The sequence below is a fragment of the Varroa destructor genome, unplaced genomic scaffold, assembly GCF_002443255.2.
Source record: "Varroa destructor unplaced genomic scaffold, Vdes_3.0 BEIS01000001.1, whole genome shotgun sequence".
Taxonomy (NCBI): Eukaryota; Metazoa; Arthropoda; class Arachnida; order Mesostigmata; family Varroidae; genus Varroa; species Varroa destructor.
The window spans coordinates 6,236,340-6,250,844 of NW_019211454.1; the positions used below are offsets into that span (position 1 = coordinate 6,236,340).

The 14,505-nt window shown below is 42.4% G+C and overlaps 1 protein-coding gene across 3 annotated transcripts in view; it reads right to left on the minus strand.

The window, feature by feature from the left end:
- LOC111253991 (cell adhesion molecule Dscam1-like) overlaps nucleotides 1-14,505 on the minus strand; it is a 110,747-nt gene that overhangs the window by 24,009 nt on the left and 72,233 nt on the right. For all 3 annotated transcript variants that reach the window (XM_022814573.2, XM_022814409.2, XM_022814737.2), the window contains exons 4-14: nucleotides 11,948-12,215; nucleotides 10,384-10,553; nucleotides 9,067-9,363; nucleotides 8,381-8,791; nucleotides 8,038-8,199; nucleotides 5,706-5,987; nucleotides 4,783-4,902; nucleotides 1,869-2,036; nucleotides 1,286-1,600; nucleotides 691-822; nucleotides 269-445 (exon numbers count right to left, since the gene is read on the minus strand). In XM_022814573.2, coding sequence (XP_022670308.1) covers nucleotides 269-445; nucleotides 691-822; nucleotides 1,286-1,600; nucleotides 1,869-2,036; nucleotides 4,783-4,902; nucleotides 5,706-5,987; nucleotides 8,038-8,199; nucleotides 8,381-8,791; nucleotides 9,067-9,363; nucleotides 10,384-10,553; nucleotides 11,948-12,215 — 2,502 coding nt within the window. The remainder of the gene's footprint in view (nucleotides 1-268; nucleotides 446-690; nucleotides 823-1,285; nucleotides 1,601-1,868; nucleotides 2,037-4,782; nucleotides 4,903-5,705; nucleotides 5,988-8,037; nucleotides 8,200-8,380; nucleotides 8,792-9,066; nucleotides 9,364-10,383; nucleotides 10,554-11,947; nucleotides 12,216-14,505) is intronic.

The following is a 14,505-nucleotide window of genomic DNA, read 5'->3' on the forward strand; positions in this document are numbered from 1 at the left end:
TCGTTGGCAGTGTATACGTTGCGTTCATAGCACTTTTGGTTCCACCTTTATGAAGCCGAACGTGCTCTTCGTCCCCCTCGTTTTCTTTCACTATACGCGAAAAGGCAAATTTGCAATTGATAAGAAGACATATTGCTCTATATAAAAGTAAGAGATACCTGAGTTCTGGTGGTGCATTGTGTGATCACGTTAGGTTTATCGGGTGAGGTCAATGGCTCAAAGCGCGTATTATATACTTTAAAGGTTGTGTAACGATCTGGAAACCCACCTTCGCCCTCGGTTTGAAAGGGCACCTTGACGCTAGGCAGTGATTCCCCAACACCATTTTCAGCAATTATGACCAATTCGTACGATGACGACGGGCGCAAGTTCTTGATAGGAGATTGAGTCTCAGTTGATGTAACGGTCATGTTATGAGGCGACGTTAAATGCACACCAGATGATCCTAAATTAGTTTGAGAAATAAAAACGTCGTCGTGAATAGCAACCCTCATAGTAAGATATAGAAACAAAGATTGCTGTTAGAAAACTGAAAACGGCCCTCGTGTCTGTTCTAACAGAGAATATTTCATACGAGTTAACTGTCTGACGAGTACAATCAGGTCACGACGTTTATCTTGAATCGCGTGATAAAATCCCATGCTCATAACACGCACCGAAATCGATAACAACAGGTAATAATATACCCACGTGTCGTCTCCATTATTTGAATGCGGTACTGATTGATGAGGCTGTTTCCACTGAAAGGCGGGTCCCACTGAACTCGAGCGCGTCTTGAGCTAGACTCAATAATCCGCACGCTACGCGGAGGGTCAGGCGGTTCTGCAAAAGTGTTAGAGGAATATAAACATTTAGAAAAAAAAAAAGTTTCTCCACAACGCCTAATTTTAACAGGCTGATATATTGATATGTGGATGTACTGTTCAACGTTCGAATGGCGCCTAACAAAGCGGTTCGTTTAAGAATCCAAAATATTGTAGTCTTATTGAAGAATTCGCTTTTACGTGCTCATCTCTTGATTTGTACATTGACCAAATTTAGAACCAGCTAAACCTATAGAAAAAAAAATCAGTACAAGCAACAAATGTTGCTACACTGTAGAATAGAACTACTACATTTGATGCAAACGGTAGTCCCCCAGAAACTGTGGCAGCTGGGCTACAGACCAGTCTCATTTGTCCCCATAACTATTAACAGAAAGAGGCGGTAGAAAAATCCTCCCGTTATAGTTTACTTGGCCTTTGTCTAGAGTGGAACCAAACGAGCGTCGTTAGGCGTTGCTTACCCTGCACAACGAGCTGAATGTTCGTATCGTCTGTGCCATATTTATTAGTAGCTACACAGGAATACAGTGCTGAATCTTTGCGTCCGACACGGCTTAACGTCAGCTCAGACTTTGTTCCATCGGTGATAGGCACATCCCGGACTTTGGCCACTGCCAGACCTGCATTTTCAGTAGAGGCAAGACCTAACAGGGGTAGCTTGTCTTTATGCCATTGGATTTGAATCGGCTGGTCGCCCTTTACTTCGCAGGTTAGTTTCACGTCTTCATCTTTACGGACCATTTTTGTATGGAATTTGGTTTTGAATTCCGGTGCAACTGTTGAGAAACGGACAACGTCGATGTAATAACGAATCAATTATAATTATAATTATTATTATTATTTATGCCTCGATTGTTTTACGTAATGTACTATTTCATGTTATCACATCTAAAAAGTTACCAAAGTTACTCACTGACCGATCGAACGGTTAGCATAGGTCGTCAGTGCTGACCAGCAAAACTTAAACGAAAAACTTCTATCTAGCAGTCGGCTCTGTGTGATCGCTATTCTCTACATCTTTAAAACAAAGTAAATTGAACTTACTGTGAACGTTAAGCGAGATCACAGAGCTAAGCCCTGGACCGACATCGTTAGTCGCCTGGCAAAGATAAAACCCTGCGTCGTTCTTCGTTACATCCTGTATCGTCAACGATCCATTCTCATAGATTTGATAATGGTAACTTGTTGTAACGGGCTCATAATTACCTTGCCCTGTAATTTTCCATAGGCGCATGTATGCGACGAACACACATATGATCGAGACACGTATTACGCATGAGCGACTCATCATAAGTTACATAGTGCTATTCCTATCGATTTCTAATAGTACATGACTATTTTGTACAATGTTGTTGTCGTTGACATTAGCATTTGTAGTAGATAGCCGCGCGTCACACGCACTGGCTTTATAAACTTGTTCCATGACCATTACTATGCAATAAGTTCTACCCCTTGAAAGTCATATCCTGTCACTGTAGGCACATTTAGCCCTTCATAGTTACACCCTGTATGTAACGCTGCTCGACTAACGTCTACAGCTGAATTAGACTGTCATTTGTATAAGGGCAATAATCAAAAGGGAATGATATTAGTCTGCGGTTAAATCAAGCACGCCCATATCGGCAAGCCTTATTTTGCTGGATCCTTTCAAACGGAAACCTCTGTTCGTATACAGTGGCCTGAATCCAGATGTCAGAAGACTGCACGTAAGCTGATTGTTGTCCGACTGCTATAAACTATCCTTTCGCCTAGACTTTGCTTGACCCACACACAGCCTAGTTGGTCTGTTAGCATACCGCCGTTGTAGGTGACCAGGAGTTGAAAGCTGTTCCGGCAGAGGCTTCGACGTTCACCGATGTTAGCATTTTCGCATTGTGCTAACCGAGGGGATGAGGAAAAAGTGGACGAAATTGAAGAAAATTGGACTAAAAGAGGGCGAACCGTCACTGTCCAAAAGGGATCACGGCAGTGAGCATTAAATTTACGCATCGTATAGACCCGGGTAGAATAGGGTCAGCTCGATAAGCATAATGTGCTTGGCACGAAATACGAAGAAGAGGCCTGTGGGTGCGGATGGCCCTCGGAGAAACCCGCATTTTCAATATCAATACGAGAGGTCCGTTTTAATAGGGGAAAGCTGACAGCTTCAGCGATCTAAAGGCCTTGTGGTGAAGTCCATGCTGGAGCAGGCTGTACACCGTAGGCTGCTGCTAAATGTAGGCATGGGTATTCACTCAAATCGCACGTATAAATGTAAGGTGAAGTGCGATCGAACCACTTCTACTTTTCATGCTTTTAAGAATGATGGGTTGGTTACCTTCCCCGCTGGCTTTGCTAAGTTTTGTGTAGGAAAGCCAGCTGGATGCGATGCCGGATCCGTGGCTGCTGGCATAGACAGCAGTAGTTCGCTGCTTGCTTGATGGAAAAAGAAAGGCGCGGGCACAGCTTACATGCTGAGCCAAAAGAGGTTGAATCTCTTCTCTTGCAAGGTTCCTGTAGGATTCCGCAGGCAGCGCAATTGAGGAGCTGGCGACGCCGACTACCGGCGATGCCAAATCTAGCTAGTAGTGCCTAGGGCGCTGCTGCCGCTAGAAAGCGCCTTTAGGTGCTCGCGAGCGCGTCGGAGCGTAAAAGCTGACACCGCAGATTCCTGAAGGGACCCCAATCCGACTACATCGAGGACTGGCTCTCCTTCTCCGTCGGGAGACGCTGCGTTGGAAAAGCGCAGCAGACGGCGGTTGTACGCTCCGTGAGCTGCGGGCCGCGCTTCAAACCGCTCAATCTAGAAGCAATAGTCGCAAAGACGGAGGAAAACAGTGTAACGCCTCACGTACTATGTTACTGGCCGTAATAAGCTAGTACACGACATCGGCATTAAATCTAATACTCGACTCGTATAAGAGTGTCAATTCTTGTGGCCGGTCATAGCGACATTGGAAGCATGTTGACTAGGTTGTTATTGTCAAAGTGACAGTAGTGAATTATAGACAGGCGGGGGTGGACAATTCACTTTCTATATAATAGAACTTGCATTCAGTATGAACTGGAAGTATTGAGTAAAATGGAAAACTACTTACTTCCGTCCTAGCTGAGCAAATGCGGACTATTCAAAAGATACATTTGGTCGCGTGGTAAGTGGTCAGTTCTATTAGTTATCTAATCATTTCATAAGCTAGTCTATATAGTAGTTCCTATTTGCTCGGCCGCCATTACAATGGAAGCCCTGTATGACTTCTTTTGGGCTCAGTCGAAATTTAGTCTACAGATACTGTTATTGTTACACGACCTCGTCAAGGGTGGCGTCAATCTCGTGCTGGATTTACACTTCGGTTTCAGTTACAGATGCGTGCATTGCTCGTGTAGCCAATGATACATAGTTTGTGATGATGGATCTGCGGTAATAGTAATAATAGTAACGATAAGAGTCTCTATCGATGCGATGCTTAATATGTACGAATATCAACTACGCAGCTTACCGGCTATTATACTATTTCCCTATCCAAAAAAGCGCTTCATCCATGCATAATTTTGGTAATAAGGATTCTCTATCTATTTCTCAAATCCTTGTCCTCTGCTCTGCTATCAGTCTACTACGGAGCCGGCCAAAAGTGAACTGAGCGCCGCACAAAGGAGCCCCTGAAATCAATTGTGTTACGGGATTGACTATTGTTGCTTTATAGGAAACCATCCGAATGCTGCCGCCGGGAAAAGGAGGTACGCCGAGCGAACCGTGACAACTGGACAAGTCCATTTGGCCAAATAGACCTCGTTCGGCTTTAGGTCGGATTTAGGTAATGCGCCTCTTTTATTTTATTCTCCGGACCCCAACTCACGCCGGTATTGGTCATCACAATTACTTTATATGTATAGCCTCCAACTATGCTAAGCAGTACTTATTAAGACGAAAGAAGAAACAGCGAAGTAATAAAATGTCAGTACTCTTGACGGTGAGTTTTACCCGTTCCTTTCTCCCAACGCAGCTGCGGATGTGGGTAGCCTTCAGCCTGGCAGTCGAGAGTCGCTGACCGACTCACAACAACGTCTGTGTCCTTAGGCTCAATTGACCATCGAGGAGGCACTGAAATATCATAGATTTTATGTATGAGCTATAATGATATTGGCATTTAGTTATTCGTGAATTTACGGGAGTTGTTTATACAGCTTTAGGTTTTTTACTGTATTGGCGTATGGCAGGGTCACGTGAAACACCTCTAGGCATTCAAGGCATGCTTCAGGTTCGATGATTTTCATACATATGGCTATGAAAATGGTGATGGAATAAATATCGTCCAGAGCTAGCTCACTGAGTAAAATCATTTTAAACGCTTATGCTATAGTCTTCAAGAACAACAGTAAGATCGGCTGTTTGATTGGGTTCTTCACAGGACGCTTTTCGAATCAAGTAGTGATGGAACAATTACATGGCCTCTCGATAACAAAAAAAAGGCTACAAATGCAATTACAGTGGCATGTTTTTTTGCGCTGAAACAAAAATAGCTTCAAGTAAAAGGTAAATTTTTGATTTTGTTCTGCTTGAACACGTCGTGTCTAAAGTATGGAAGAAACACGGAAAAATAACACACTGACTGTGCATCTAGATGTTGTCAAGCATGTTCTATATGGCACTAGAAACACTTACTAGCGGGATAGTTCGCTTTTCCCAAAAAAAAAAACGTAGGTCACAGAATTAAGTCTTGAAGTGTTCTTTCACGGGCTAAACGTGTTTTGAGTTATTTATTAAACCTAGTCACCACAATATAAGGCTTCGCGTCCAAAAATGGCCATATTTCAAAAACAGATGTGCGTGCGTGATGTTAGAAGATATACTGCAGTATACCTCGCCTTCAAAGCGTGCGTATTAGTGTAGAGTCTACCGCTCACCATGAACTGTTAACGTCGACGTGTAATTAACCTGCGCAAAAGCGTTTCTAGCAATACAAGTATAGTCTCCATTGTGCCTGGGCTGAGCCTTCTCGATTGTAAGGGTGGCAAAATCATCTGAGTACTTTTGGACCCGCACCGAGTCCTCGGGCAGAGGACTTCCATTACGCAGCCATGTTACTTCAAAAGGCGCATCGCCATCGGCCACTGAGCAAGTTACGACAACCTTCATCCCTTCCTGAATTACTCGCGGGAAGGCGAAGGGCTGAAGAACGGGTTTCACTGTTTCAACAAACACAGACAAACGTGACCCTTAACAACTTTGGTCGAAACCTAGTCTAAACCTGTGAAAACAACGGTATTAACAAAAAAACGCAAAAACATTCTACCAGACATTTTAAATATGAATATAGCTAAGAGCCATTTAAGCAGGGGCCCTTTATGATCAATATGAAAAGCAATTCCTAAGGTTTAATCACAGTCGATTTTGTCACGAAATCTAATTATTTCAAAATCAATAAGCCTAAGCCAGATGTAGCAACTTCCGTTATCAAGTCACGGTTGCCACACAGATACTATCTTTTTTCAGTTTAAGTTATCATTCTTGCATCATAAGTCGCTGTAAAGCTGAATATATATATGGCATTATATTAGTTGTAACAAACATGCAAATTCTTTGGTCTAACCCATACTAACTATGCATTGTTTTTTTTTTACAATTTTTAGAATTTCATTGTCAATAAGTCCTTGGAATTAGGCCCTTTTTGGGTATAGCATCAAAAACTTGTTTCCATTTGTAGTACAACCGAAATAGATCGTGCTGTACTTATCTGGAATTTCTCTAGCAGAATTATAAAATGGCATGGCAACTATAATATAATGATAATGTCTTCTTTTTCGTAGTTCTTTGATTTTCCCGGTTATTAATGTCTGCTCTGCATTCCTAGTTACTAAAGCTTAACTTTCCAATACCAATTTGACTTTTTAGTTATCGTACTAATTTAAGCAAGGGCTTTAGCAATCATCTTAAGCGGTCTCTCTTTGCCGGCATCAGACACGCTTTCCAATTCCATGAACATCGCCATACAATCAGCTTACAGTAAGGTAGGCTGAGGTTCTGAATAGGAATTTTCACATTTTAGGCAACCCGTTCGAAATTTGACCTAGGCCAAAAGGGAGTATCACCTTCGACGTCGCTCTCTGACGAAAGTGAAGCGGCTGTAGCTTCCATTTGAGGGCGTCGGTAACAGTTAATATTCACTGTCAAATATAGTTGATTTAAAGAAACTTTTATTAAACTCAAAAAGCATTTATTTAAGATATCGATTGAGCCAAGCATTTCCTTGTAGTCATCCCGCCCCCCCGGGCCCTTTGCGCGATTAGCCGATACTAGTCGATGTATGTAGTGTAGTATGTGTTATAAACAAAAAAAAAAAAAACAAAGAGCCGGCCATCACGTTTCTATGCTAGTGTTGGCTAAACATTTCACACACGAATTGAAGTTCATTGAAGCAGGAGGAGTATAAAGGTGGGTAGCAATTTTCTGTCGGACTAGAAGAACAGCTTTTTCATTGTGGCATACAGCACAGGGTGACACACGGTCAGAGCTGACCTGTTTTGCTGGCCTGGAGACGCGCTCGAACAAAGGAGCCCTTGATATCCAGCGCCGTGTTCTGCGTGGCAAAACGTCCACGGAGGAATCATCCGCGCGCGTTTCTTAGAACTACTGATCGGAAAGCTTGATTTCAGAGTAGCGACTCTCCCAACCCGCTCCCTTTATTGCCCCGCTGTGTTGTCTGTACGGTGGCCCTGGGCGGCACAGTTCGACGGATGCAACAGCCAGCTCGTTACACACCGCCTGAGGCCACCAATGTTGTTGGTGAAGCAGGTAAAACCGCTGCAATGTAACGTTTCCGTTCGTATTGAAGGCAGACGAATCCAATAGTTGTAAATAAACATGTTCAACTTTATCATTACTTGCTTTATTATTCTCGATAGCGGGGCTCGAAACCTTAGATATCTTTAACATTAGTTGAAGTCTAGAATGTGACAACAGTTTTGAATTAGTCGAAGTGCAAACCGAACAACAGACATTAAACTGGGAATCCTGTGTTATTTCATGGTTTAGCTGTGTGAGGAACATCTGCTAAGGGGATTCTCCCTAATCAGAGCGTAGTGGGTATCCGCCGACAAATGGAAAATGAATCGCAGATTTATCATGTGATATTAGTCATGTAATAGCGTTAGGGATTACCGCTGAAGTAGGGCTATTTTCTGCGATTTTTTTTTATCCTTTGTGATCGTAGAATCGACTTTATCTGCTTAGACCTACCCTGAACTTTGACTCGCAATGTGCCGGAATCGGCGGTTCCATCCTTATTTCTTGCTGTGCAGCGATATAATCCTTCATCGCCGTTCTTCACCGCCGTAGCAAGTACCAGGGTCCCGTTAGCAAAAACTTGTTGGCGCCGATTTGTTGGGAGTCGTCGACCATCTAATGTTGTCAAAAAGATGACCAAATTGTGTACAGATAATTACAACTTTCCAACACTGTTTGCAACATGCTTTGCAATCTTTCTGCAGTTTGTAAAATTAGATCGAATGTTTTGTCTTTGTACCATTATTAAAATAAGCATAAGCCGGGCAAGCATGCTAAAGGCTTTTGGCTGACTAACCTTTCTCCCAGAAGATCTCCGAGATCGGATGGCCTGAATACGGACATTGTATTCGGACAGTCTCTCCGGCGACTATGTAGCGATCTTCCATACGACGTACGGTTGGAGGGCCACGAATATTGATCCGAGCTTCGTGCACCTTCTCGCCGACGTCACTTCGCGCAATGCACGCATAGAAGCCGCCGTCTGATACGCGTATGTCGGAAATATTAACATGCGACACAACGTCACCTCCTCTTCGAACGTAATCCCCTGCGCGAACGCGCTCATTATCCTGTACGGGTAGACCGTCGAGGGTCCAGGTAACCTGGGGCAGAGGCGTTCCCAAAGCGATACAGTGCAGACTCAAGCTACCCGAGCCAGGCTCGATTGTACGCTCCTTGAACGCGTCGGTAATCATTGGTGGAATTTCTGAGAGTTTTAAGTAGAGTCGAGCGTGGTGTCAGAGAATAGAACGCGTAAAAGAGTGTGTATATATTTGTTAATTTTGATTACCTCATAACTTTATCAAATTAAAATGATGTAGCTGCGGCACCGTAGTAGCAGAGTGCGCCAGGCGATCAAGCAACATTCAGGCCACTCTGTGATATTTGCTCGTCTTATTTCCAAACAAAATATCTATTTTTCTAATGAAGTGCAGTCTCCTAACTTTCTCACACCACGTTAACAATATCAACAACGCGTACCTCCTAGGACAATTTCGCTAGTGGCCTGCGCTGAGTCCTGCTGGTTTCTAGCGTAGCACTGGTAAACGCCACGTTCATTTCGAGTCAGCGATGGAATATGTAGTACGTGCGGTGAGATCAGCTGATACTTAGAGGACGAACTTGAGGTCTCCAGTCCCTGGAGCGGATGCAGGGGCCGCTGATCCCTCAACCACGTGATCGAATCCACTGGCCACCCAGAAACGTTACACGTTAGCGTAGCAGTTCGACCGGTCTCTACCTGGACTCGTTCTGGAGTTATGTGTACTGATAGTGGGGCTGAATCAATAATCAGACAGACACAAAGCGAATTTTAAATAGATACTTTTTGCCATATAAGAGACGACAATTAAACAATGTTAAACTCGATTGATTTCGTATTGTTACTTAGAACTGTTGGGCTCATGGGACATTTGTTCGGAAAATTTCTGTGAAAAGAAAGCTCTTCCAATGGAGAACAATCATGAAGCCTACTGAAATCGGACCGATTGTCACAGAAACGGTTCATTAGAAAACACAAGCGTAGGGTAAGTAAAAATATACTTCAGGCTGCGTTTACCGGGTGGCGTAGATGTTCGAACAGTTTGCTTTGAATCAAAAAATTAAGCAGTGTTTTTAAGCAAGATAGTTTGCGGAAGTAGATCTCATTCAAAATACACAATCGTATATGAAGTTAGTGTGAACTGCAATTCTTAGAAGAGGAACCCACTCTGGTGAAGGATGCGCCTGCCGACTAGCCAGTCTATGAGGTTAAGGTCAGACAAATGTAGGCATCGTGAGCCACTCTGCCAAGGTGATAAGGTCAGCACCATTACGAAAAAGACAATTTTGGATTTCTAGTGTCTTACATGGACACCCTGAACCTCGTTAGAATGTCAAGACTAATATTTGTCAAGCACGGTATCATCGGCAATTTCCGACCGCTTTTATTAAGATACACCAATATTTCCAGCAAACGACATTTATTACGTCGGCGCAACCAAAAAAACAACTGGGATTTAACATTAAAGTATTACTATTACCATATACAATATAGAACCGAGAAAAGGCTTTAGAAAATGCTACATTTCAACGACGGCAACTTTTTTCCTTTTGTCTTCAATGTAAATAGATCGGTCTTGACCTTAAGTTTTGGTAAGGTCATACTTAAAAAATGTAGCATAATATTTAATATTTGTGTGCCTTATACTTCTTGTTCGTTTTGTTATTTATTATTATCTATTATTATAGTTTTATAGCAGTTTTTGCGACTGCGAACGCCCTTTGTGGCCTTGATAAATAATTTCATCCCCAATTTACCTGTAACGGTGAGAGTGCTCTCGAGAATTTGTTCTCCGGCCGAATTGTTCACGACACAAACGTACATTCCACTATCTTGGATTTTCGTCTTAACAAAGTAAAGCGATCCGTCCGCCTGTATAACGCCCCTAGCCTCTGTGGCTGGCCGGAAGTTATCTTTGCGAAACCATCTGAAAGTAACGTAACAGGGAAGACCCACTTACTCAAAAAATGAAATATGTTTCTAAAGCGTATCTTTCTCACAGGATGTTGACCCAATGTAGGTAAGTTGATTATTTAGTTATCACCTGAAAAGTAAAATATGTGGTTTTCTTATCGCCATTACTTCACGAACTTCAGAGTGGCCTGGCTTTGACCTCAACAGAAGTATCGGGGTCAACTATATCCAATTGAAATCGGGAATCTGTATCTTTAAAGTTGGCTGGACGTACATGCGCACGTCATGGATATAATTACTGTATGTTGTTGTGATCCCGTTCTCTGTTTTTTATACTTTTTGAGATAATATATAATCTATAATATATAATAATGGTACAATAATAAAAATAAGTTTGTTATCTTTGAATCCTCCCTTTGCATCCTTGATTGTGAATGCATAGATATTCATCTGTGGTTCTCAAAATGCCCAGCCGGCAAAAATAACTCTACCAAATAGTTGACTTTCGAATATAAGTATGTATCATAACATTGAAAGTACCTATTATCTTAATAATATTATACTATTACACACAGGCTTTAAGCTGAAACAGCTTTTTTATTCATTGTCACTGTGTATGCAAAGTAAAGCTTAGCTGCAGTAAATAGCCTGCGGCAGCGAAAATATGCAGACGTTGGTGAGGGAGGGCCTGCCTAGCTCTCATAAGGCCAAATGAAATGAATATGGCACTGGTAAGCAGTTCACGGTGTATAAGCAACGCGGCCGCACCAGATTCATGGATGTCTGAGCGCGTGATTGAACGCTTATCTCGATGATACAAAAAAAGGGTAGGGCATTTTGACGTCCAGGCAGTGCTGGCGTAAAGGCTAATGGGTGACTAAATATGATAAGCTCCGTATTGGCTGTTAAGAGAAACGGACATGGGATAAAGGCTGCAAAGTTCAAAGCGTGCGTTCAGTATTGACCGAAACGATACAAAAAGAGAGCAGATGATGCGTTCCCATGGCTTTTCTTTTTATTTGATTTAAAAACGGGTCTTGTTTGCCGTTGATGACACACCATTTCTTTACATTGATTTGAGTCCTATGTCGCAGGCATGACATAGAAAGCTGAATGATATAAGGAACCTATTTTAACTAAACACAACATTGTTTCCTCGTCATAAATCAAGGTTTAATGAAACAATAAAATGAGTGCTCGAACCAAATGTAGAGACATATTTTTTCGAATAACCCCAATGCTCGTCTAGCGTCCATCATTGATTCATTCTGAGCGTTGTGTCTCCGATCTTACAGCAGAATCGATTAATCGTTTTTAGATGTCAGAACACGTCGTAGTTCCGTGCTTTTCCGTATGAAGTTGTCTTCATATTCTCTGTCACTTTTCTCGGGTGGATACGCGACCTACCTATATGTCGGTGTGGGGAACCCTTGTGCGACACAAGTTAGTTCCGCGGCAGAGCCCTCGTCTGTTCGTACTTGTGCCAATGTGTCCGACAGCCTCGGTGGATGCGCGCCCTGAGCGTCGGTGATGATCAGCCTGCCGGCTGTTGCACTTAACTGGGTCTCGCCGCTGAGCGCATGGCGCGTCCTACAGCGATAGCTTTTGAAGCCGTCCGCTATTGTTGCCTGCCTGATGTGCAATTCGCCGTGGGCCAAAACGCTATAGCGACCTCCTATAAAACATAGGCAAGACGGAGACAAGGATTAAACCAGAGCCTGAACACGGTCCAATGCATTGTGTAGTAAAGGACAAGATGTAACAATGATGTTTTGGCAGAAGCCGCATGTTCGGGCAGGGGCAGCGAAGGTGCTATTTTTTTTAAGGGAACGGTCTTGGTAAAACGCGCTATGGGATAACCTTTGGGCCTATTAATTGCCTTGCCTTGTTGCGCGACAGTTATTTGTTGTGTTTTACGAAGTGAATCTTTACTTGATCAGAAACGACAACAACGGATAAATTAGGATGTATGAAACATAATTATGCAAATGCTTTCATCGTAGGTATTGATTATCAGAGGATATGTATTTACTAATTACTCATATCTTTTTTTGGTGTACAAGCCACAAAATTATTATATCTATCTCTCTTTGCATGAGGCCCGATCACTTTATGCTGAATAGGGCTCAGTATCCATTTATTGTACAGCGAGTCAAAGTCTGTATGTGTAGCTATGGTAGTCCAGATTGTCGAGACAGAAAAATACACGGTTTTTGTGATTTTTTGATTGGCTTGCCTTGAGGACAAAAATTTATGTTGAAAACATCATGTAACGTATACAGGATGAGTTGTAAGTTATACAATTTGTTTTTTCATAAAACTTGATATAAATTTCGGTAAACTGCCGAACACCAGTAAGAAATTTGTAAAATATCTTCATTTTCAAAACAATCTGATATAAAGTCTTGGTTGATGATTTCTGAAAGGTATCGTTGAGCTTACGTTAGTCGCTTGCTTTAAACTTTGAGCGACGTCATACTCATATGGCACATTCAAAGCAACAATGGAATAGCCTCAATTAGGAGCTGGCTGTTTAATTGCACCGAACAATTGGCATAGGGTATCAAACATCTGGTAGAGGATTACATAGTAAGTAGATCGCAAAAGCGAAGTATTTGACTAGGTGAGTAAACATTTAATATAAAGTAATAAAGTTACTTAAGTAATACATTCGAACTGCGAACACTATATTACGCAGTAGAGGGACGAAAGGACTTGGGTAATTTTTTAAGAACTGGAATGGAACGATGGAAGTTGCGCAACAGAGGAGCTAGAACAGCTGCGATACTTGAAATTAGCTTAGGTTAAATTGGGAAAAAATTATATAGTAACGAACTGGTTGCATTCGCTATGTATCCGTAGCACGGATGACCCATATGGAATCTATGAATAAACAAACGAATTTCAAGTTAAAAATGACCGAATGTGGTACATATGTGGTACTGTTCGTCATCATACAGGTAGAGCGGCAACAGTAACGGATATTAGAAACCATAAATATGTTGTGAAAATATATATCCCTATATTATAAAACGATCATGCTTGAATACAGAAGGAGTAGTCTTGCTGCTCCTAGCATAGCATGGAATGATCAGACAAATATAACACTAGTGCGGGTCTCGGAACAGCGAACTTTTGGCAGTCTTCCCTGCTGTATCAAGGGGTTTCCTATTACACGCTCACTATTACGGCAAGAATCGATCAAGCATCGACCTCCTTTTGCTTTCCATTGTTATCGTTGACATAACAGTGTCGTACATAGAACGTAACGAACGTGACCGGCTGAACTTTACTCTTTTCGTTAGGGTCTCGGTGTACCCCTCAAAGCAGGAACTAACCCCATCTATAGATAATGTTTGATAGGACTCGCTGACTTAACGACCAGCAGAAGCCTGACGAGTGGGAGCCTAGCGAACAATCGCAATCCTTCAGAAAATTTCACCCTGCTGACCTTTTTTCCATCAGATGGGAGGATGAAACGAGTCGAAAACAAGGGAAAAACCATAAAACAACAATAAGAAAGGGCGTCATCGCCGTCGTCGGCGCGTTCTGCACATTTGATTAGAAATAAGAAGGTCCACGCGGAACATTGAAGGGGAAAGGTTTTCGGAGGCTGACAGCACAGTCCACTACGTCGAGTTGGCAGGACCCCCACTATTAAGCGACGGTTGTAGGTATAATGCGTGGATAGTACAAATGCTTATATAAGCATATATGGAGCTAGATATACGTTCCTATATGAATAAGAGCGCACGATGGTGGGAAGACATGTAAGCTACAAAAGACAGGATAATTATGTAGCTACTTCGATGGCCATCTGGCTGACCTTCTCTCGCCTGCAAGGTTTGGCAGCAATGCTACGGTAGGTGTTATATGGTAAACTGTGAGTGTTAAAGTTTAGATGAGAGTCGACGACTGAACCTGAACAAGATTAATCACTTCCTGCACGATTGCACTGTTGGCAG